The 25,395-nt window shown below is 41.6% G+C and overlaps 1 protein-coding gene across 1 annotated transcript in view; it reads right to left on the minus strand.

Moving 5' to 3' along the window:
- Window positions 1–19,986: 19,986 nt before the first annotated feature.
- LOC106562393 (TOX high mobility group box family member 3) overlaps window positions 19,987–25,395 on the minus strand; it is a 60,955-nt gene continuing 55,546 nt past the window's right edge. Inside the window, exons 4-7 of the mRNA XM_014127256.2 lie at window positions 23,830–24,090; window positions 23,353–23,583; window positions 22,605–22,685; window positions 19,987–22,164 (exon numbers count right to left, since the gene is read on the minus strand). Coding sequence (XP_013982731.2) covers window positions 21,328–22,164; window positions 22,605–22,685; window positions 23,353–23,583; window positions 23,830–24,090 — 1,410 coding nt within the window. The 3' untranslated portion in view covers window positions 19,987–21,327. The remainder of the gene's footprint in view (window positions 22,165–22,604; window positions 22,686–23,352; window positions 23,584–23,829; window positions 24,091–25,395) is intronic.

A 25,395-nucleotide genomic window follows, 5' to 3' on the forward strand; every position in this document is an offset into this window, starting at 1 on the left:
CACAAGAAGATGAGTACAAAAAGTATTGAATGCCGCTGCATAAATGATGTAACATGCCAGGGAGATGTGTGTACTGTAGCTAAGAATGTAATACTAAGTGTATGTTGTGTAGTAAGCTGTTAGTAGCCCATGAGCCTCACCCTAAAAATGTGGTCCCTTTCCCCTTCCTAACTTAGCCCACTGTTCTGACTTGATTGTGCACATGTAGCCTATAGCCTGTTTAGAGAAATGTAATCATCGAATATTGTCTGCTTTCATTGTCTGCTTATATGCCCCCATTATTTATTCTATGGTTCTGACATGGTGTACAGGGAGAATACTCTAAGAATGGACCATGTTCTGAGTTCTGTCGCTGTATATAATGTCGCTGTACATTAATGATCTGCCCTCTGTCTGTACTGGGTCTGAAGTTCAAATGTATGCAGATGATACAGTGATATATGTGCATGCAAAGAGCAAACAACAAGCTGCACAAGAACTCACTACTGTAATGGTCCAGGTTACAAAGTGGCTCAGTGACTCGTGTTTGCATCTCAATGTGAAAAAAACTGTTTGCATGTTCTTCACAAAGAGGGCAACAGATGCTACTGAGCCAGATTTCTATGTGTCAGGGAGAAGCTCCAGGTGGTATCTGATTTTAAGTACCATGGCATCATATTTGATTCTAACCTCTCTTTTAAAAAGCATGTGAAAAAGGTTATTCAAATAACCAAATTCAACCTAGCTAATATCCAATTTATATGAAAATGTTTGACTACAGAGGTAACAAAACTGTACTTCAAATCTATGATACTCCCCCACTTAACATACTGCTTGACTAGTTGGGCCCAAGCTTGCTGTACAACATTAAAACCTATTCAGTCTGTCTACAAACAGGTTCTCAAAGTGATTGATTGGAAGCACAATAGCCATCATCACTGTTACATCCTCAGAAAGCATGAGCTCCTTAGTTTGGAAAATCTTGTGGAATACACCGATGCATGTCTTGTATTCAAGATCCTAAATGGCCTGGCTCCCTACTCCGCTCAGTATTTTTGTTAAACAGAAAACCCAAACATATGGCAGCAGATCCACAAGGTCTGCCATGAGAGGTGACTGTATAGTTCCCTTAAGGAAAAGCACCTTTAGTAAATCCGCTTTCTCTGTGAGAGCCTCCCATGTCTGGAATACACTGCCATCAGACACACATAACTGCACCACATATCACACTTTCACAAAGTGCATGAAGACATGGCTAAAGGTCAATCAGATTTGTGAACATAATCCCTAGCTGTCTATTGCCGCTTTCCATGTTGTCTGTTGTCTGTAGCTTGTGAGGTGTGGAAACACTTTGTTGCTTTTATGGATTTTGTCTTGTTGCTTTTTGTTCTATGTTGCTCTGTCTGTATGCTATGTCTTGCTTGTCCTATTTTGCTCTGCGTGTGCTCACTGCTCAATGATTGTCTATATTGTAATTGTTTTTAATAACCTGCCCAGGGACTGCGGTTGAAAATTAGCCAGCTGGCTAAAACCGGCACTTTTACTGAAACGTTGATTAATGTGCACTGTCCCTGTAAAAATAAAATAAACTCAAACTCAAACATTTCAAAAGTGCTGAACAAATAGTTATATTGACTACATCTGTCCTTGCTCGCTCATTAATGTCTTAATCGAAATTATGAATTGCCACTTATCAGCTCTTTGTTCTCTTATGCCATAGTTTGTACATCTCAAATGTCATTAGAAACCACATTTGTTTAAGCAAGTCAGCCATATCAGCTATGTTTTTTAAAAGGCAGTAAATGAGGCTGAAGTAACTGTTTAGCTGCCAGACAAGGCTCTGCTGATAGCCAGGTGTAGCAGTGGTAAGGATTCACTCCATGGTGCGGAAAAGAAATCTCTGCTGTTGGGACAGCTTTATGTAGGCCCTAACAGTTTGTGGACACTGTAATGTATTGTTTAGTGTTGTGTTGTGGCTTTGCTGGCATGCATCTAAAAATGTTTTTAAGTTTGCCCCAGCAAGATTTACATGTTAAAATACGGCCACTGGTTTATTGATATGCATGAATACACTAGTACAAAAGCTTGATTTTATGGCTGTTTTTAAATTAATGATTTATGTTCACTACTTGGTCAATTGATTTGATGAATAAATCTATCCAAATAAATTCTATGAATTGATAGTTCACCTCTGTTTTCTTTTATTCTGTAATAGGGTATATTGTAACCATGTGTTTTGTCACTCCCTGGCCATAGAGAGGGTTTTGTTCTCTATTTTGGTTAGGCCAGGGTGTGACTGGGGTGGGCGTTCTATGTTCCTTTTTCTATGTTTTTGTATTTCTTTGTTTTGGGCCGAGTATGGTTCCTAATCAGAGGCAGCTGTCTATCGTTGTCTCTGATTAGGAATCATACTTAGGCAGCCTTTTCCCACCTGTGCTTTGTGGGATCTTGTGTTTGTGTAGCTACCTGTGAGCAGCCCAGAACGTCACGCTTCGTTTTCATCTGTATTGTTTTGGTGAGTTTCATATTTATTAAACATGTGGAACTCTAAGTACGCTGCGCCTTGGTCTACTCCTTTAGATGATCGTGACAGAAGATCCCACCAAAGAAGGACCAAGCAGCGTGCCCAGGAGGAGCAAGGATCCTGGGCCAGGGAGAGAAAGGACTGGACATGGGAGGACATCCTGGACGGCAAGGGATCCTACACTTGGGAAGAGATCCTGGTCGGAAGGGATCGCCTCCCATGGGAACAGGTAGAGGCACTCAGAAGAGCGGAGGCAGCCCCAAAAATGTTATTTTTTTTGGGGGGGGGGGCACACGGGGAGTGTGGCAGAGTCAGGTTGGAGACCTGAGCCAGCTCCCCGTGCTTACCGGAAGCAGCGTGGTACTGATCAGGCACCATGTTATGCTGTGAAGCGCACAGTGTCTCTAGTGCGCGCTCATAGCCCGGTGCGCTATAGGCCAGCCCCCCGCAAGGGCCATGCTAGAGTGGGCATCGAGCCAGGACGGGTTGTGCAGGCCATGCGCTCCAGACCTCCAGTGCGTCTCCAGGACCCGGTCTATCCTGTGCCTGCTCCCAGAGCCAGGCCTCCTGCATGTCTCCCCAGCCTGGTGAGTCCTGTGCCTGCGCCCAGAGCCAGGCCTGTCCGGAGCTGCCAGAGTCGCCCGCCTGTCCGGAGCTGCCAGAGTCGCCCGCCTGTCCGGAGCTGCCAGAGTCGCCCGCCTGTCCGGAGCTGCCAGAGTCGCCCGCCTGTCCGGAGCTGCCCACCTGTCCGGAGCCGCCGGAGTCGCCCACCTGTCCGGAGTCGCCCGCCTGTCCGGAGTCGCCCGCCTGTCCGGAGCCGCCGGCGAGGGTCCCCACGCCAGAGGCGCCACCTAAGTGGGCCAAGCCGAAGGTGGAGTGGGGTCCACGTCCCGCACCAGAGCCGCCGCCGTAAGGAAGGCCCACCCGGACCCTCCCCTTTAGAGTCAGGTTTTGCGGCCGGAGTCCGCACCTTTGGGGGGGTACTGTCACGCCCTGGCCATAGAGAGGGTTTTGTTCTCTATTTTGGTTAGGCCAGGGTGTGACTGGGGTGGGCGTTCTATGTTCCTTTTTCTATGTTTTTGTATTTCTTTGTTTTGGGCCGAGTATGGTTCCTAATCAGAGGCAGCTGTCTATCGTTGTCTCTGATTAGGAATCATACTTAGGCAGCCTTTTCCCACCTGTGCTTTGTGGGATCTTGTGTTTGTGTAGCTGCCTGTGAGCAGCCCAGAACGTCACGCTTCGTTTTCATCTGTATTGTTTTGGTGAGTTTCATATTTATTAAACATGTGGAACTCTAAGTACGCTGCGCCTTGGTCTACTCCTTTAGACGATCGTGACATGTTTAAGCTAATCAAATCAACGTTTATTTAGCTCTGTCCTTCTAGAACCAGGAAGGGCGCTCCAATCATTTAAATAAGACTTATCAAGATCTGTCCTACTCATCAATTATTAATATTATTACAAATAGGAGATTATCACTTCTCACAATGGTGCCCTTTAGTAAAGTTAGATCAAAGCTGAATCAATGTCTTGCAAGCTCAAATAACAATTCATTACTATTTTACATTAAAAAAAAAAAATTATTATAGCATAGTAGGCCTATAACATTAGTGTTACACCAAAAAACCCTCCTCGTTTCTAATTACATGTTAGGATGGTTAGCTGAAGCTGAATAGTAAAACAAATGGGCCAAAACTCAACAGAGCCACTTGGCAGGATATACTGTATGCTTTGATTATGTAATAGTTTGATAACACCATCTGCTCTAATTCGCTCATAAAACAGTAATTCAAGAAGATCAAAATGCATAGGCTATTCCCATGAAACGTATTGAGATCAATCAGATAATTGGCATGCTGTTGCAATTTCACCTGTAAAATGTGAAGAATTATAATTTACAATTGACAGTGATGATGGCCTATTTTGAAATTAGGTATGCTTAATTTTGTCAAATGCGGAAATATGCCTTACTGCCTTTTGAATTTTGTGTACCGTCAGTTGTCTAGTCAAGGAAGCATCATGCTTACTGTATTGGCACACTCCACTTACCAAGACCATTGTCAAATAAGGCGCCCTGTCACCTGCTTTTATAGTCATTCTTGAGGTGGTACCACCCAGCACATCCCTTGAGATGAAATGCCTCTACATCACGATTTCAATAGTAGTTGAACCTCTAGGGGCAAAAAGAGCTAGATTTAATAGTAAAAGACCGAAATATATGACTTTTGCAATGAACTGTCAAAATAAAGACCAGAATTGGTGAGTTTCACTAAAACAAATCCAAAACCCTCAACACAAAGAGCACTATAACAGTAATCCAAATGCAATCTATACCTTCTGTATATACACTGGAGGAAATTAGACAAGATATACTAAGAATGATATGTACAGCATTAGCATACAGTGCCATCAGAAGTATTCACACCCCTTGACTTTTTCCACATGTTGATGTGTTACAAAGTAAATTTGAAATGGATTTAATTGTAATTTATTTGTCAATGATCTACAGAAAATACTCTGTAAATGTCAAAGTGGAAGATTTTTTTTTTAAATAAAACACTAATATATCTTCATTAGATAAGTATTCAACCCCCTGAGTCAATACATGTTAGAATCACCTTTGGCAGTGATTACAGCTAAGTCCCTAAGAGCTTTGCACACCTGAAAAAAAATCTTCAAGCTCTGTCAAGTTGGTTGTTGATCATAGCTAGACAGCTATTTTCAAGTCTTGCCATAGATTTTAAGACAATTTAAGTCAAAACTGTAACTAGACTACTCAGAAACATTCAATGGCATCTTGGTAAGCAACTCCAGTGTATATTGGACCTTGTGTTAATTGTCCTGCTGAAAGGTAAATTTGTCTCTCAGTGTCTGTTGGAAAGCAGACTGAACCAGGTTTTGCTTGAGGATTTTGCCTGTGCTTAGCTCTATTCCTTTTCTTTTTATCATAAAAAACTCCCTTGTCAATGACAAGCATACCCATAACATGATGCAGCCACAACCATGCTTGAAAATATGAAGAGTGGTACTCAGTGATGTGCTCTGTGAGATTTGCCCCAAACATAACAGTTTGTATTCAGGACATAAAGTTGTTTTCTTTGCCACATTTTTTTGCAGTTTTACTTTAGTACCTTATTGCAAACAGGATGTATGTTTTCTGTATAGGCTTCCTTATTTTCACTCTGTCAATTAGGTAAGTATTGTGGAGTAACTACAATGTTGTGGATCCATCCTCAGTTTTCTCCTATCACAGCCATTAAACTCTTTAACTGTTTTAAAGTCCCCATTGGCCTCATGGTGAAATCCCTGAGCTGTTTTCTTCCTCTCCTGCAACTGATTTGGGAAAGACGCCTGTATCTTTGTAGTGACTGAGTGTATTGCTACACCATCCAAAGTGTAATTAATAACTTCACCAAGCTCAAAGGAATATTCAACGTCTTCTTTTTGTTTAATTTTTACCCATCTACCAATAGGTACCCTTTTTTGTGAGGCCTTGTAAAACCTCCCTGGTCTTTGTGGTTGAATCTGTGTTTGAAAGTAACTGCTTGACTGAGGGACCTTACAGATAATTGTATGTGTGGGATACAGAGATTGGGAAGTCATTGGGTAGTCATTCAAAAATCATGTTAAACACTATTATTACACACAGAGTGAGTTCATGCAACTTATTATGTGACTTGTTAAGCACATTTTTACTTGTGGATTTATGCTTGCCATAACAAATGGGTTGAATACTTATTGATTCAAGACATTTCAGCTTTCATTTTTTATTAATTTGTAAGAATGTCCAAAAACAAAATTCTTCTATGACATTATGGGATCTTGGGATCTTGCCAGTGACAACAAATCTCAATTTCATCCATTTTAAATTCAAGCTGTAAAAAGTCAAGGGGTGTTAAGAATCCAACACATAAATACATATGCAGTGTGTATAAACAGTGTAGCTACTGTAAAATGCAATGTACAGTAGAATAAATATTACAATGTGCTATGTCGAGAATACAGTATTTATTTAAATACGAAGTACAAAACCCCATGGCAAAATGGATAGAATTGCAGGAATGTAGCTTCCGGACCAGAGTCCGGAATATAAATATGTGTACAGTACCAGTCATTCAAGGGTTTTTCTCGTTTTGTACTATTTGTACTATTTTCTACATTGTAGAATATTAGTGATGACATCAAAACTATGAAATAACACATATTGAATCATGTAGTAACCAAACAAGTGTTAAATAATTCAAAATATATTTTATATTTGAAATTCTTCAAAGTAGCCACCCTTTGCCTTGATGACATCTTTGCACACTCTTGGTCCAAACTTCTGACTGGCACTGTATGTATATGTACACTATGTGAATGGTGTGTATAGACGGTATGGACAGTATGTCAACAGAAAAGGTGTGTACACCAGTAGTTATATTGGAAGAGCCATGACTAGAATACAGTATATACTGTACAAATAAAGTGGGTAAAACTGTATGTAAACATTATTAAAGTTACCAGTGTTCTATTGGGGCTCCTCGGAGGAGGAAGGGGAGGACCATCCTAGTGAATTTCATGAAGGAAAAATTGTGAAACAAAAAATGTTATCCTTTTTAGATAAAACTATAATAAATATATTCACGTCACCAATAATTGATTAAAACACACTGTTTTGCAATGAAGGTCTACAGTAGCCTCAACAGCACTCAGTAGGGTAGCAGCAGGGTGGAGCCGGAGGACAGCTAGTTTCCTTCCTTCTCTACGTACATTGACTTCAGTACAAAACATAGGAGGCTTATAGTTCTCACCCCTTTCATAGACCTACACAGTAGGTATGACAACTTCCACAGGACATCCTTCAACCTATCAGAGCTCTTGCAGCATGAACTGACACGTTGTCCACCCAATCAAAGGATCAGAGAATGAATCTAGTACTGAAAGCATAAGCTACAGCTAGCTAGCACTGCAGTGCATACAATGTGGTGAGTAGTTGAGTCAAAGACAGAGAAAGACAATAGTTGAACAGTTTTCAAATGAATTTCTTTAAAAACTAAGGAGAAGCAAGAGAGAGAGATTTCAGTGTGTTTTTCACTTCAACATAGCTATATGCAGTTAGCTAGTTTACATACGCAAACACCCGGCTCAAACAGAGAGGGATGCTATGTTAGCTAGCTGGCTATGGCTATCCAACACTGGAACTCTTCCAAGTCAAGGTAAGCTTTTGGTGTTATTAATTTATTGCCACTGTGGCCTTCTGGTGTAACTGTTAAACTGCTTGCTGACTGTAAACTGTACTGCATGATTGTAGTGTGTTTACTAATTCGTTAGTTCTAGTAGCTATGTTGACGATGGCGTTAGCTAATATGGTGACAACGATGTAGGCAGTGTGTAGCGGTTAGAGGTTATGATATGAAGGTTTGGCTTGGAAATGTTTTTTTTTTCTTCCTAGTTTCAGACAGCTGATGTGTTGTGCATTAAAGTCCACAAGCGAATGGAAAAGGTGAGAGGAGGAGAACGTGTAGATGCGAGAAGGAATTATACAACAAGCAAAATGATTATGCTGTTTGTATGTGGCTGCTATGAAAGTGTAAAGTGGAGGTAATGAGTGAGGTAATGGAGTCCAGGTGTGCTTAATGATGAAGCGCAGGTGCGCGTAATGATGAAAGCCAGGTGCGCGTAATGATGGTTCCCTGCACCGGTGGTTAGTAAACTGGCGACGTCGAATGCAGGAGGGGAGGAGCGGGAGTAGACGTGACAGAAAGTGAACTGTGTTTGTGTGTGATCAGGGGTGTATTCATTCCACCGAATCTGTTCAAAAAAAATCTTAAACGGAAGCAAACTGAATGAAACGGGGATAAACATACCTCAATTTGTCCAATAGAAACTCTTGTTCGCAACTGTTGGACTAATGATTTCACCCTAGATCAGCTAGATGCAGGCAAGAGTGTGCAAGGCGGTATTGAATGTGTCACTGTCTGTCACATTGATTAATCATATTTTTCTCTCGACCTTTGCACCTACGTTTTAATTTCATTTTAATTTGAGTATCATGTAGTAGCCAAAACCTATCAATGTTATATTGATCTGGGTGAATGGAATAGAATGACAGTAATACAATATGCTGTAATAGAAAGAAGGCAATGCTCATAAAAAATGTTTGCGTCTTCCCTCATCTTAAGCATCACAGACCGTCACTGCAGTGTTGAATGACTATACATAGGGCAGAAGTCTCTACAGTGCAGGGTTGAGTACCGGGTGGTAGCCGGCTAGTGACAGTGTCTAAGGTTTTAGTGAAGGGTTCTGGGCGGAGGCCGGCTAGTGATGATTGTTTAACAGTCTGATGGCCTGGAGATAGAAGCTGTTTAGTCTCTCTGTCCCAGCTTTGATGCACCTGTACTGTCTCTACCTTCTAGATCAGGGCTGCCCAACCCTCTTCCTGGAGATCTACAGTCTTGTAGGTTTTCAGTCCAACCCTAGTTTAGCATATCTGATTCAGCTAGCTAAGGTCTTGTTGAGCAGCTAATTAGTAGAATCAGGTGTGTTAAATTAGGGTTGGACTGAAAACCCACAGGACGGTAGATCTCCAGGAAGAGGGTTGGGCAGCCCTGTTCTAGACGTTAGTGGGGTGAACCGGCCATGGCTCGGGTGGCTAAGATCCTGATGATCTTCTTGGCCTTCCTGTGACAATGGGTGCTGTAGATTTCCTGTAAGGCAGACAGTGTGCCCCCGGTGATGCGTTGGGCTGACTGCACAACCCTCTGGAGAGCCCTGCAGTTGCGGGCGGTGCAGTTGCCGTATCAGGCGGTGATATAGCCCGACAAAATGCTCTCAATGGTGCATCTGTAGAAGTTCTTGAGGGTCTTAGGGGCCAAGACAAATTTCTTCAGGCTCCTGTAGTTGAAGAGGCGCTGTTACGCCTTCACCACAGTGTCGGTGTGAAGGGAGCATTTCAGGTCCTCAGTGATGTGCACACTGAGGAACTTGAATCTTTTGATCCTCTCCACTGCTGCCCTGTCAATGTGGATGGGGGCGTGCTCTCTCTGCTGTCTCCTGTTGTCCATGATCAGCTCCTTCATTTTGTCGACATTGATGGAGAAGTTAATTTCCTGACATCACTCTACCAGGGCTTTCACCTCCTCCTGATGTAGGCTGACATTCAGGTTGACATTCACAGAGCATGGACTTAGATGAACTGTGTAGGCCTACTGTAGGCTTGGATCTGTGTGTGTAGAGTAGGGAAGAAGAGTGCAAACCTCTGACACTGCACTGAAGACCCCTGCTTTTCCCCCCTGTTCCCTCCCCCTGCACTGGCCCCTTCCCTCCCTCTCTCTCTCTTCTGTACAGTGCAAACAAAGAGAGGACACAAACAATGGATCACTCTGAGAGCTGAATGGCTCTGCGGGTCAAGCACTAAACCCCCTTTTTGACAGAAACACAACCCACACTTGTTCTGCTGAAGAGAGGCTGACCCTCCCGGCAAAGAAATAATGAACGCTGCCTGTGCTTTAAACTGATAAAACTGCAGGCACTGGAATCAGTACAGCAGCCAAATCACCTCTATTAGGCTAATGGTAACAGACTGGAGCCTGCCCCTCTCTCCTCCTTCTCCCCTCTCACTCCAGGCATACAGACATAGTGTCATTTAACTAAGCTACAGTAGATATAGAAATGAATAAGGAGAAAGTTGATCTAATTATGTAAGAGTCTTAATTTCAATGTTATTTTTTTACCACAAACTCCTTTTTCCGGGAAAAGTATTTCCAAGTTCAATCTATTGAACAACATAAATCTATTGGAAGAGACAGTATAAATAACAAACTGACAATCTGGTGCAAAAACAACACCTGCATACATTTGTTAGTCAAATTGCATTTGTTAGTCAAATTGCATTATCATCAATGTCTGTTTGTAAATGTAAGTTCCACCAATAGACACCTCTCTTACAGCCTCAGATGGAAAGGAAATTGCACCATTCATTCACTGTCAACATAAATCAAACGTTCAGTATCCCAACACACACACACACACACACACACACACACACACACACACACACACACACACACACACACACACACACACACACACACACACACACACACACACACACACACACACACCTTTTATGCAGCTAGCCTTGCAGTTAATAGCGTTGGGCCAGTAACCAAAAGGTTGCTGTTTTGAATCCCTAACCCAGCAAGGTGGAAAAATCTGCCATTCTGCCCTTTTAGCAAGGCAGTTAATCCCCAACAACAACTGTTCCCCGGGCGCTGATGACATGGACGTCGATTAAGGCAGCCCCCCGCACCTCACTGATTCTCAAGGGTTGGGTTAAATACGGAAGACACATTTTGGTTGAATGCATTCAGTTGTGCAACTGACTAGGTATCCCTTTCCCCTTTCCCTCTCTGTGTACTGGTGGTAGTATATTGTTAGTGCCCACTGCACTGCATGTATTTGTGACATGTTGTTACTTTTGTAGATGGTTGCCCTATTCTGACAACAGGTCTGTGTGGCTCTAATAGTGTTTTTATAGCTTACAGGTTGCAGGGTTTGGCACAATTAAGAATTGAATTGAGAATGCCTCAAATCCAAATTAAATCTTTGAATTGAATTTGAATTGAAGTAGTAAACATGATACAGAATTGCAAATTTAATTTGGATTAAAGGAAATAGGATTGAATTAATTGAAATTCAATGAAATCCAAATGCCTCTTCTATTCTATATTAGGTGTAGCCTGTACAAATATACATATGTATATACATAAATATACATAAAACATCTAACATGTTGTTATATACATGCATATAAAATATTGTTTGAATATTTGATTTTCAGAATAAAATGTAAAAAATGAATGATCAAAGAAAACGAAAACTGTATGTGAATATTCTAAGTTATTTTTAATTTCATAAATCACTTAAATTTGGTTCAATATGGGGAAAATACATTTCCCAGAATGCATTAGTTTAACCCTCAAGTTGACCCTGAGGCCTTCAAAAAAAGCCAAACAAATGAAATGGTTGGTGGAAATATAATTGGCTATTCTAAGCACTAATGTTGAAAGAGTATATTGTTTCCAGACAAAAGTATCTGGAAGTGTGACCTGTCAGAATCAATGAAACTCTCATGTTCTGTGACTGAGTGGGATTTCTTTGAATTGCACTGAAATAAATTCTACTTCCTGTCACTCAAACTCAAATTTGTATTCTACATCCTGTGGGGTGTGGCCAAATCAAATTTCAACTAATAAGTTGAATGGGAGTCAATTCCAAAATTCTGAATTGAGCCCAACCCTGTCAGGTTGTGTCTGAAATGGAACCCTATTCCCTATATAGTGCACTACTTTTGACCAGAGTGTCAGTGCACAAGTGACTGCATGGACAGCTGAAGTCTGAAGGCACGCAAGCTGTTCAGTCTTCCACATCTCCTGGCTGCTCCTCCCCCAGGTCAACCAGCCATACAATAGAGCAGGATCAGTCTCACTGGGTCCAGGAACTGGTGCCAATCACTCTACAATACAGAGCAATGAGCATCACACCGATGGGGACAAATAGAGCCCCTTAAAAGGAAGGAAGCAACGTGATGCACTCATTTAGGTTGTGACCCAGCTCTCTCTGATTGTATTTATATTTGTTTACCTAATCTGTTTGTTTAGTTTGAGTGTAAAGATATGTTGATATGGTCTGGTGACAAGGTATGTTAACTATTATACATTTCTATATTCACTGAAAATACCAGTTTTTCTTCAGTGGATCATTCGATTTTCCTTCTATTTGTTGATTTCGGATGTGAATTAGTCTGTTGATATGGTCTTATGATTAGTTCTCAGGTTTGTCAACTATTACACATTTCTAGTATATTCACTAGAATAATTCTTCCTTCTCTATCATGTGATTCCCCTCTGGCCCTCTGCCTGTTTAATTCAGTCTCATTTAACACCTGTGTTTTACATGCTCACCTACCAGCCTCTCCATGCTACAACAGGCACCAGGACAGTAATAATATACCGTGATGTTTCCCCCCTAGCCCATTTTCTTTTGTCCCCAGAGCACACATAGAACTGAGGGTGACTGTGTGAACAGTGAAACCATCCTCATCCACAGTCTCCGTCTTTATTATTTCCTGACCCACTGATGCTTTAAGGCTCTTCTAGACTAAGGGATTAAATATCTAATGTTTAACCCTTTACACTCACTGTTTCTGAATAGACCCTTTTTACTCTGATGATTTGAGGGAGCCAACAAAAATGTTCCATCTATCTCCTCTCTTGCTCTCTTCCTCTCTCCACTGAGTAATCTTCAGCGCGGTCGAACTTGTGTCTAACCTTTTCCTGCCCCCTTTGTTTGGCTTTTGTTTGGCAACAGCTGGTATCATGGTTTTTTTGGTCAGCTGTGATTGCTCCAGGCAAAACAGCAGCAGATGGTGTTTTGCTATGCATGAATGGAGCGTTAGAGGAGTTTGGACTGAATAGGCCAAGTTTTGAATGGTGTCTACAGAGCACCTGCCTCTTGTAGCATCAGTGACATCCTAGTGGCTTGATCTATCTTAGCCTCCCGGTTTCCTTGCTAGTTCAAAGTGGATAAGAAAAGAAACAAGAAAGGGGATTCTTGTTGGGCACCGTCCAGATTTATTGATTTTCCTCCAGAGCAGAGGAACACATAATGGTGGTATATAGTCAGTCTGACTTAATTGGATATGACACAGCACGCACATGTAAGCTATCACTTTGGTCTGGTTTTGTTGCCATAGAAACATGTGAGCTCGGTAATAGTTTATAAACAGGCTAAGTAAGTTGCAATAAAAAGCAATGTCAGAGAATGGGCAACTCTGCAGAACACCTCTGGGCTATGATGGTCTGTCACAATATACTGTAGCCAGAGTTCTCAAATCACTGACATAAATGACTAGTCACTCGTAGCTACAACTCAACACAAAATAAATACTACAAAATACATTAGAACGTCAGAATGCTTGCCTGACAACTCATCCTGAATTTAATTCCACTGCTCTATCGATTGCTCCATACATCAGTCTCAACCTACCATCCTAGAAATCGTTTGTGCAGACGTAAAAATTGTGATTCATGATTCGTGTAGACCGGCTCTGGTCCAACCCATCGGTTTCTGGGACCAATCAGATCGGTTTGAATGTGTTTGCATTTGAGAAGTCATCGGGGATGAAACAAATCCAGAGGGCGTGACGTTTGGCCAGAGTGATGTGGATGCGTAGCCAGTCAAGCTGCAGAATGCTCAGTGTAGTTGCCCACTAGAAGAATCAGCATAGTTTCCAAGTCATTCCAGCAACAAAAATGCAATGTGATGACGTTGACTCAACGTGGAAAACTGATTGGATTTGCAAAAAGTCATCAACGTAAGGGAATTTAGTCTTTTTTTCATCCAACTTTTCACCTAAATCCAATGACAAGTTTGATATGTTTGGTTGATTTCATGTTGAATTCACATTAGTTGACAAAACTAGACCTAGAACTGACGCCTGTGCCCAGTGGGTGGTCTCAATGTATATTCATTTCACAGCATGGCTGGACTATAGACAGGCTTGATGGCATTTTTGTCCAACTTATATTTGACTTTAGATGTTTGTTCGATGACCTTTGCAGAAGTTGACAGTAACGATTCTGGAATGTTCCCTTGCCTTGTACTTGAGGAATGTGTTCTCATTCTTGTTTGTGTTCACCCTAAAGTTTCCTTCAGAGCTTCTGCTTTCACATGATGGTTGGATTTAAAGAGACATGAGAACTAAAACAAACTGAAGTGATGTGTAGTGACTGTGTCTTAGAATAGTTTCATTAGGCCTGAGTGTATAAAACATTAGGGACACCTTCCTAACATTGAGTTGCACCCCCTTTTGCCCTCAGAACAGCCTCAATTCGTCAGCATGGATGTGACCCATGTTAGCTCTAATGCTTCCCACAGTTGTGTCAAGTTCGCTGGATGTCCTTTGGGTGGTAGACCATTCTTGATACACATGGGAAACTGTTGCCTGTGAAAATCCCAGCAGAGTTGCAGTTTTTGACACACTCAAACCAGTGTGCCTGGCACCTACTACCATACCCCGTTCAAAGGCACTTAAATATTTTGTCTTGCCCATTCACCCTCTGAATGGCACACATACCCAATCCATGTATCAATTGTCTCAAGGCTTAGAAATCCTTCTTGAACTTGTATCCTCCTCATCATCTACACTGATTTGAAGTGGATTTAACAGGTGACATCAATAAGGGATCATAGCTGTCAAATGGATTCACCTGGTCAGTCTATGTCATGGAAAGAGCAGGTATTCCTAATGTTTTGTATACTCTGTGCATACTGTCAGAGTGGATTTCCAGTTTGTATTTGGTTCTATTTCAGGAGGTAGCCTATACACTGGGTTAGTAAGGATGTTTGTTAGCCTACATAAATGTCTGATTACAAACCTATAAAACACGTCTGGAGCTGGGTACCCCTCTAAATATGGTATTTTATATTTGTGTGGTAAACTAACGCAAATAGCAGGCCTGTGATATAGTGTGACATAGCATGAATCTCAGACCAACTAAGGTCAGTAGAGTGGCCAGTTCAGCCTTACATTCACTGAATTCAACAAAAGAGGGGATAAGCCTAAAGACTGAATCACTGTCACCAAGGATTGAGAATGTGTGTGTGCAAGTGTGTGTCCTGTGTGTGTATGTGTGTGTGCTAGGTTTCAATGTGTTGGTTATACTATCAACACGGCAAACTAATGCTGTGGTTTCTTTTGTTTTACAAAAAACAGAGCAAAGGACCCTAACCCAAGGCATTATACTCTTTTTAGTAGGTCTAAATTCATTATAGCGACAATAAAATACAAATGCCACACACTAACATTATGGATACGTATCAGTGAACGTTTTACAGGGGTTGTATGGGGTTATCACAAGCTTCCCACAGACACTAAATTAGTATTTTCATCCTGAGAGGTTGCTTATCATCTCAACTATGTCCATCCATGGTCTGCTGGATCAAAAGTTCCCTAAACAAAGGTTACCATTGGTCAGGGGAGTCAAGAATTCATTTTGCCAAAGCCTGAAGAGCCAGCGAGCCCCCCTAAACAAAGTTCATCATTGAACCATGGGGTCAATAGTTCTCCAAACAAAGATCACCAGTGGACTTTAAACATGTGAGCTTAACAGTTTCCCTAAACAAGGCTTTGCCATTGGACTTGGGTGGTCAACTGTCATCTCTCCAGGACCAGGTGTTAGGAGTTAAAGGCAGAATTTGAAATGGCAGCCTATTCTTTATACCCCGAGTCGATATTCCCTTCGACCTCGCTCACAAATTGGGGAAAACAAACGTTCTTTCCCATTGACCCCCATTGTAAAAGAGCCAACTTCGGCGTAGATTTTTTGTTATACAGAAATAACAAGAAATGCTGAAAAGCTGCTGTGCTGGTCAATGTAACCAGGTAAAAAATCCCCCGAGAAGAGCCCTGTGGTTTCAGGTTTTCGATGTGGAAGACTGGGAAATTGTGGGGACTCGGTGTCCAAGTAAGGAAAACATTTAATCACAGGTAAGACATTTATCTCATTCAGTATAGTCTGTTTGTAACTCCACTCACTACTTGTAGCTTTATAGTCCGTTTGTTTGTGTTGTTGTTCTTGGCTAGCGTGGCTAACATTAGCGGCGTCACGAAATGGGGCGTGAGGGAAGCCCTACAATATTACGTTTTTCTAAGGAGTGAGAATGCTTGGGAGCAGGCAATGCTGAAAAGTAATCTTTAGACATGTATTTTTCTTAAATGTAGTTTTGTAATTGACTAAAACAAGCAGACAAAAAGAAAATTGCATTTGAAAAAGGTCAGTTTTTGCTGTTAGCCAATTGGGTAACCACGGGTTGTTTTCCTCACAGGCGGGCAGGGCCGCAACGTTCTATTTAATACCGACTGGGACTATATAGTGTACTATTTTTGAACAGGGTTCACATAGGGCTCTGGTCAAAAGTAATGCACTACAGATGTAGGATCTTAATTTGAGCCAGTTTGCTATAGCTGGAAAATAATCCTGTCGCGTTGTGAATTATTATGTGGATTATAATTAACTGACATTTTTGGGGGGTTTAATACATTATTTGTAAGGGAAAATCAAATCTGAAATCAAGGTGAATTTATAAACTTCAGAAGTCTTTTTAAACCTCAAATACACTACAAGTTTTACATTTCCTCTATTGCAGGAAGGTTCTCTTGCAAAAGCATGATCAAATTAAGATCCTACATCTGTATAAAGGGAATAGGGTGCAATTTCGGACACACCCAAAGGCTGCGTGCTTTTTATATTAGACATAGTTTTGATGGGCAAAGTGGCAGGTCAGCAACTCTGCATACCGGAGTTAGAGTCCAAGTCCAGACACAGATATTGGCTGTAGCTTGGGTGTGGGGTATGGTCCAAGCCTACATCTGTCTGGGTGTTTGGTGGACTAGGAGTCAGAAGCAGCAGGGCTATTGTTATGGCGACATTGTATCTGTGCATTGAACAGGAAAAGACAGGACCCAAATAAATCATTAAAATATAGGGATCATACAGGTTCCACATCTGGCTCCTCAGGCTTCCTCTAACACAAAGCCAAGCATATGAGACATAAGACCCGAATAAGGATGAAGGCAACTGGCTCAGGTTATGCATGAATCATATAGCCCAGGGATGGGCAACTTTCATGTGGTAGGGGCCACAAAAAATCTGAACGCATCATGAAGGGCCGCAGTTGCGAGCAAAACCTTTTAGCAGCCCCTCCTCCTGAGAGAACAGAGACATTTTTAAAGTTTTAGAGTTCATTTTTGCACATTTTGACATGGGGGCATAGAGATCATTTTGTAGTTTTAAAGCAAGTTTGCTGCAATTCTACACATTTTGCCATAGGGTGGAGAGAATTTACAATTGTATAACTAATTTCATGCAATTCTACTCATTTTTTCAATGGGTCGGAGAGGAAAAGGTGCTGTTTTACAGCTAATTTCCAAACATTCTACACATTTTTCCATAGGATGGAGAGAAATGTTAGCAGTTTTTGATATGATATCTGAGTGAGACCGACTAACAAAATCAATGGGGGCCCCCGGCTGGTAATTTAACCATGATTAGTAAGTTTAGATAGCTGGTCGCTAGACTAATTTACCAATCGGAAAAAAAATTGCTGACATGGGCTAATTGAGTAACTATCAGGGACTGACATAGCAAGAGAAAAACTGCTGATGCACAAACAAATTTCTAAATTGCACCTTGTGTATTTGTCACAGATCCCTCCGGAACTTTCAGTACGCACACCTGGTCCCTATTCCCAGTGATTAGTAATTGTGTAAGTGTGTCCTTGGTTTACCATTGTCCTGTCGATTATTATTACTATGTCCGTTGGTGCGTGTGAGTACCAGTGCTGTGTGTTTTGGCTTTCGTGCCATTATGGATTGCGCAGATAATTACGGGTCTCGTCCCGTGTGTTAATCATTGGGCGCGTGTGTTATTTATTCGATGTACTCCTCTCTCTTTTGTTTGGGTTTCAACCCTGTGTTTTTTTATAGTGTTTGTTTGGTCTTCGTTCCCTGTGCCTTTACAGGGCACTCCGTAATTTTAGTACAATAAAAAAACCTATTACCCATTCCTGCGTCTGTCTCCCCAATCTCTTTATGCCAACGTGACAGTATTCTACTATTCTAACTTGTAAGTTGAGACCCCGACTGAGGTTTTTTTGTTGTGGAAATTTATCCGAGGGCCTTCAAAAGTTGCCCATTCCTGATATATCCTAACATATTACTTATTATGTCATGTTGATATCAAAACTGCCAAATTGTGAGGAGGGATTATTTATTATAAATATTGCACTAGCCTACTTCTGCAAATGTAGATAAATACACTGGTTATGATGTAGTGCAAATGCCTGCAGAAAACCTCAATGGAAGTCCACTGAAAGCAAGTGAAATATATTCAGCTAGATCTTCAATCTAATCCAGTCAGTCTCCCAAAGAAGACTTACTCAACAGTAATAATTTTAAATGTATGTTGAGGATGTAGGCTACTAACAATGTTTTGAAAATAAATCTGTAATATTTTTATTGAACAGTCCCTAAACTCCCATCCCTGGCTGTGAGATATTTGTCCACACAGTGACCGCAGTGCTGTGGGGTTATGGAATAACAAGGAGCTCCATGCATTATTAATGGGAGCTCCACCGTGAATCTGTTCAGAATAATTTCAGCCATCTCCCACCGCCTCATTACTGTGTGTTTTTAAGCATGTGTTTGGTCGCCATGGACACCCCACTCTACAACATGATCTCTCTGACCTCCACCCACCCTCTCCTTTTGAGATTCAGGTCATGAACAGCACTTGCTGTTTTTAATTTTCATTTCATCATAAGCGCTTTTAGACTGTTGCCAGAGCTTATTTGCAGTTTTTCTGCAGACCTCTTCACTACTGCCTTCTGACAGGACAGATGCTGCAATTAATCAAGCCGGGTGGAGAAATGGGCATCGTTGCTCCACACAGAGATGAAGAGCCAATCACTACACACTACAGCAGCCAGCCCTCAAAACCCAAATTACAAATGCCTTTTCAAACTAACTAATTGAATACAAAGCCACATTTTGAAAATTATATCAATCGGCGGTATAAAATATGCATGAGTTTTATTTCACCATTTTTGTCCAGGTCCAGATTTATTTCACAATTGGTTTATGATAAACGTCCCTCCCCCCTACGTAGTCTAATGGCTTTGCTGCTCATTGTGGATATATGATAATTATTGTTTGCCAGCCTTCCCTCCCCCACTCACTCACCATGTTGATGTAAGCTCAGAGCCCCCTGATGATAGGCTATCTTAGAAATGAAGTAGTTAATACGTGGTGGTACGAAACGGTTAGTTCCTGGTGAAGAAACATTTGTCAGTGAGAATGAGGACTGTTATTGAGACATGCTGACTCTTCCCAGTCTCAACACTGTTTGTTTGACACAGTTACAATGGTTGGTACTCCATGTTGAAATCACAGAGAAACATATACACACTATAATAATGGCAACATGAGAAGTAGGTTTTATATCCCTGCATCGTTATTATTATTATTATTATTATTATTATTATATTATACGTCTTATTTACTCCATATAAAGCATAGAAATCTCTTTTTTTATTATCTTGAAATAATTCTATACATAAATATTGTTTTTCTCTTCAAATTTTTCAATAGCTAACAATAAGGAGACGTCATACAAAATGATGGCTAGTATCATATAATAGATGGAATGTCTCTGGTTGTATTTTCATTTAAACTTAAACGTTAAATTAAATGTCCTATTAAGAGCTCAAAAACAAGTAGAATATTCATACTAAAATGCATTTATTCTATGGACAGTTTTAAAAAAGCAGTTGGATTTTTATCTGTAAGCAAAATACAAACAAATGAATTGCTGCTATTATAACTCATAAAAAAGTATAAAAGAGCAGAAATGCACTACGTGATATAGTAATCATACAGGTCATTTTTACCAATGTTTTAATTACAGCCTCACATATTAAAACTTTACAACAGGTGATATGAAAAATGTACAACGCTTCTCTTTTCATCATGGATATATCACTTCATCTGGCAAGAAAATACCCCCTTTTCCTTTTCAATTGGCTCTGACAGTGCAACAAAGTGTCTCTGCTACTTCTTCTGTTTACTTTTGATAAGTTTTACAGTATCAAGGAGTACGTAGTGTAAAAATACATAAATCAATCATGAAACCATCAACCTTGATCGTGGAATTTTTCATTAGCATAAAATATCCCCTTTATCACACCAAATAAAAACATAATTTAATTGTTAAACATCTGAGGTAAAAACAAATACATAAAAGGAGGATTTTTTGGAGTGCCAGTTTTACACACACGTTTTGAACAAATGGGTATTTTAGTGGAAAGAGGAGGTCCCCAACTCTACAAAACACTTACAGCAGGTTACATTTACAGTTTGATGACATATGATGACATAAATTATCGTATGGCAGTTTATGTCTCTGTCTGTCCATTCCTCCATCCAGCAACCCCCACAATCCCCCATCCCAAAGACATTTTTCAGTTCCCTTTTTCCTTAAGATATTGTCTCTTGCCTTCATGCCATAGGATGAATGCACTCTGATATCACATTGGCCTGAAATGCATGATGGTTTAATGAAGAGTTTTCTTTAGACAATTTGTTAAACAGTTACATCTGCAGGAATGTAGGGCAAGAGAAAAATGGGAAAAAGGTAGAAAGTCTCATAATATACTGGCCAGTGTGGAAACAAGTGTAATGTGTGGGTACTGGTCTCCAGTATTGTACCTGTAAGTCATTCAGTTCAGGTGTTCTTCTCTGGGAGAGGTTAGAGCTGCAAAAAATGCCTGTTGAAATCCATTCATTGTGTCCAGTAGTTGGGCTGAACTGACAACTTTGACCTCATAAATAAAGCTTTATCGTTAAATAAAAACAGGGCATTCCTTCCCCTGTGTGAGTCAGGTACACCAGTCCTTTCACAAATGTGCCCAAAGTCAGTTTTGAATTGACTATTGAGCGGAGAAAGACAAACAAACAAACAATAAACAATCAATGGGCATTTGCCTACCGACTTTTCCTCATAGGGCAGCCTATTTTATAGACAAAATCCAGCTAAGGTATCTGCCCCTTTACATGTCTACATAGGTATTCATATCCGTCTATAACAATGGACAAGTTCTTTGTAAAACATTCTAATTCTTACACACTTCTTAAGTGCAACTTAGAAAAGCAACGTGGAAATGATGCTTTTATTTCTATTCCTCTTCTTTGAGATAAGATAGATATCTTCCATTAATTTGGCTCAGTAGATGGAGACCTGGGACAGAACCTGGGCGTGGGCCTGGATCTGGGAGGGGTGTGGCTGCTGGGGGGCGGGTTGGGGACTGCCCATGGAGGCGGAGCCCCCCACTGATTGAGGCGTGCTGGGTGAGTGTTGTGGTGGGGAACACTGGGACTGGTGCTGTTGCTGCTGTTGTTGGAGATGCTGCTGCATCTGCTGCTGGTGGAGCTGCTGCATCTGCATCTGGTGGAGTTGCAGTTGCTGTTGCTGCATGTCATGCCTCTGCTGCTGCTGCTGCTGCTGTTGCTGTTGCTGTATGTTGTGTTGCTGCAGCTGCTGCTGGAGGTGGTGCTGGAAATGCTGATGCTGCATCTGCTGCTGGATCTGCTGGTGGTGCATCTGCTGCTGCTGCATCTGGTGGTGCTGCAGGTGTTGCTGCATCTGCTGCTGCTGTGTCTGCTGCTGCTGCAGCTGCTGCATGTGCCCCCCCACGCCACCCTGCATGGGCGGGCTCATCTGGGACACGGCCGTGGGCTGGGCTCCGGCCACCATGGCCCCTCCTCCACCACCTCCACCCATCTGGTTCAGCAGCTGGGATGGCACACCGTTGGGCATGTTCTGGTGCTGCACCGTCACCGAGGTCACGATCTGGTTGCCCCCCAGCCTCATCTGCAGCGGCTTGGGGGCGATGGCCCGTGGCATGCCGTTCTGGAGAGCCTGGGCCATGGAGGACATGGAGGACATGGACGGGTGCTGGGAGAGTGGCGAAGGCAGCATCAGACCTGGGGACAGGCTGGTGGAGGCCAAGGTCTGCTGGACTGAACGGATGGTCTGAGCTTCTGCCGATTCCTGGGCAGCCTGGAAGTGAAACAACAGCAAGTTAGATAAAGACTAGGAATGGACACTAGACTTACTCACTACATAAATATGTTTATTTTGACAATAGCCTGAGGTAACAACGTCTAGCTTTAAATTGTCATACTTTCTAAGATTGCAATCTTGAAAAGATTCAGGATGTGGATGCAGCTCGTGCAGGAACATTTGAATATCTAAGTTTACTACTTGTCACAATGAAATTCAAATCAAATCAATGTTTATTTGTCACATGCACAGGATACTGCTGTTATAAACGGTACAGTGAAATGCAGCGCTCCTCAACAATGCAGTACAAACATCAATAGCAATAATAATCAAGTCAAATCAAAAATATAACAAGTCAGAAATAAAAAATAGGGGTCTTAAGCTTCTTCCCAGCAGTTCACACTTCTGTTGGGTGAAAAGTGAAAGCAGTGTCTCACCTTTGAAACCAGGCTGGCGCGGTAGGCAGCGAGGGCTTTTAAATATTCCTTTTTAGCAGCCTCTGTTTTGCTTTTATAGCCCTGTTATGACAAGACGGACAGGTGTGAATGACAGGTGACAAACAAAGGATCACGCTGTAAAGAGATACAACATATAACTGCAGGCATAGGCAGCACAATATAACTGACTAAAAAGCCTTCTACTTTTGATGTCTATATTAATTGATTTATTTCTGTAGCTCTCGACATATTGATTGGGAAAAGAGCGGGTGGGAGAAATTATACAATCTGACTTTATGCATCCCTTTAGAGCAATTACTGCTAATTACTGATCATCATGCATTTGCTTCTCAATCAGATATAAAAGTCAAGGGCCCGTATTCACAAAGCATCTCAGAGTAGAAGTGCTCATTCAGGATCTGGTAAGTCTCCCCTGTCCTGTTCATATATAATCGTATTCAGTATGATCTAAAAGGCTAAACTGATTCTATTTCAGCACTCCTAGTCTGAGATGCTATGGCTGTGTTTACACAGGCATCCCAATTCAGATGTATTTTTTCTTCCACTAATTGGTCTTTTGATCAATCACAGATCTTTTCACATCAGATCTTTTTCACAGCTGAAGATCAGAATTGATCCAAAAAAAGATCAGAATTGGCTGCCTGTGCAAACACAGTCTTTGTGAATGCAGACCCAGTGGTGTAAACGTCCTAGTGTAGGATTGCTCTGACAGATAATGATGGATTACCTGCTTCTGTTCCTCTCCCAAGCCATCCCACATGGAGGCCACTATCTTGGAAACCTCTCCGAAGGTGGCGTTGGGGTTTTGACCCTTAATGGCGGCCTGTGTGTCTCTGAAGAACAGGGCGTAGGCTGAAACTGGCTTCTGGGGCTCATTGGGGTCCTTCTTCTTCTTCTTCTTGGGGGTCTTGGGCTTCTTCCCAGCATCTGGTGCTGGGCGCTTCTCTCCTGCCATTACCTGTTACAAGAAGAATGATCTGGTTTAGACAGATGAATGTAATTCAATGGTGACTTGTAGTGCCAGAGGAATGTGCATGTGACACTTTACTAACACAACCACCCTCAACAAATGTATATGAATATCAAGCAGTCACTGTGCTATTCAATCAGGTCTATTTCACACTAAAGTGAGCACAGTCTTAGTGCAGCCTTCTTTAAAATGTGTTTTTATTTAAGGCCCTTTCATAGAATTTTCCTCACTCACCCTATTGTCCTGGTCTTGGTCGTCCTCATTGATAGAGCTGGAGGGTGAGGGCGTGGCCGACTTGCTGGCTGGTGGTGAGGGCGAAGTATGGGGGATTTTGGGTCCTGTCATGTTCAGGCCCAGCTGGGCACTGAGCTGGGACTGGTTGATGGTGGTCAGCTGGTTCCGGGACATCATACCATTGGGGTTGTTCATGCTGATGATGGATCTCATGACCATGGCGGGGTTAGGGGGGTACTGGCGGAGGTGGCCCTGCATGTTCTGAATCAGAGGAGAAAGAGAGGGAAAAGTCAGTAAATATGACAGCATCTTGTAAGAAACTGTACTGTATCTGCAGCCTGGTCCCAGACATGTTTGTGATATATAGCTATTTGTTTGGCATGACAACCAAATAGGAGTTGGCTATACAGCACAAACATATATTGGACCAGAGCATAACAGTACAAAAATCTAGTCATCACATTCTTCCAGACTGTCACATGGCCACAATGCATCACATAACATAACACATGGCCCTGGGTCTTTAGCTTCTCCCATTATCAACTATGATGAATTATCTTGAAACCTGAGTCGCCAGTTTGATCTACCATTAATAGGTGGCTTCACAGCTCAATTGATATGGTTCACAACACTCCATTGTATGGACATCTGTGGCAAAGCTTTGACTGCCCAGACCCTGGTGTATAATGGACTGAGTTAGTAACCTTGAGATAGTTAGGCTACATAACCTCAAATGCCAGGACAAAAAAAGAAAGATTGTGCAAGTCACGATTTGTATGCACAATGACTACCTCGAAAACATTTTGGATTTAATGCCCATGCAACAAATAAAAATGCTATACATTTCTGTGAAGTCTGACATTTTGAAGATAATACATTTTCCCTGGCTGGCAGATGGGGGCCCAAATGATACCTCCTCCAGTATGTTTAGAGATTAAATGCTATCTGCTGGCAGGTTTCATAGATCATACTTTAACTGCCAAAGAGTGAAAAAATATTTATATCTAATCAACTCTATAATTCAACTGTCTGAAGGGATATGATTGGTGTGTCATGGGCATTTTTCTTCCTCTTTATACAATGCTGGGTATATGATACCATCATTACCATCTTCATATTTTCTAATATATCTTCTAGATAAAACATTATGGTTTTCAAAAGCTCTTTGTGTAAAGGGAGAGGTAGATGTTTGCATTGATTGCACTGAGGATGGAATTACATGGCTTGCCATTCTCTCAGAAGGGAGAATGATTAGGGATGCAGCGGAGCTAACAGGGAATAGAGAAAAATAACCAAACACAACAAAAATGTGATTTGTTTGGGAGGTGTTTGTGTGTTTATGTGTGTGGTGTGTGTTTGTGTGTTCTCCCTGGGTAACATCCATCTGGTATTCAGCAGCAGCACGAACTCCATCTCTCCCAACATCAACACATCATATATCCACACACCTTGTTTTATTGAGAGAACCTTACGAACCCTGTCTTCAAAACAATATTCAAACACCTTCTAAGAACAGAAACATTGAATTTACAATCCATTTGTCTCCCATCTTTCTCATGTGCCATG

The sequence above is a fragment of the Salmo salar genome, chromosome ssa11 (assembly GCF_905237065.1).
Source record: "Salmo salar chromosome ssa11, Ssal_v3.1, whole genome shotgun sequence".
Lineage (NCBI taxonomy): Eukaryota > Metazoa > Chordata > Actinopteri > Salmoniformes > Salmonidae > Salmo > Salmo salar.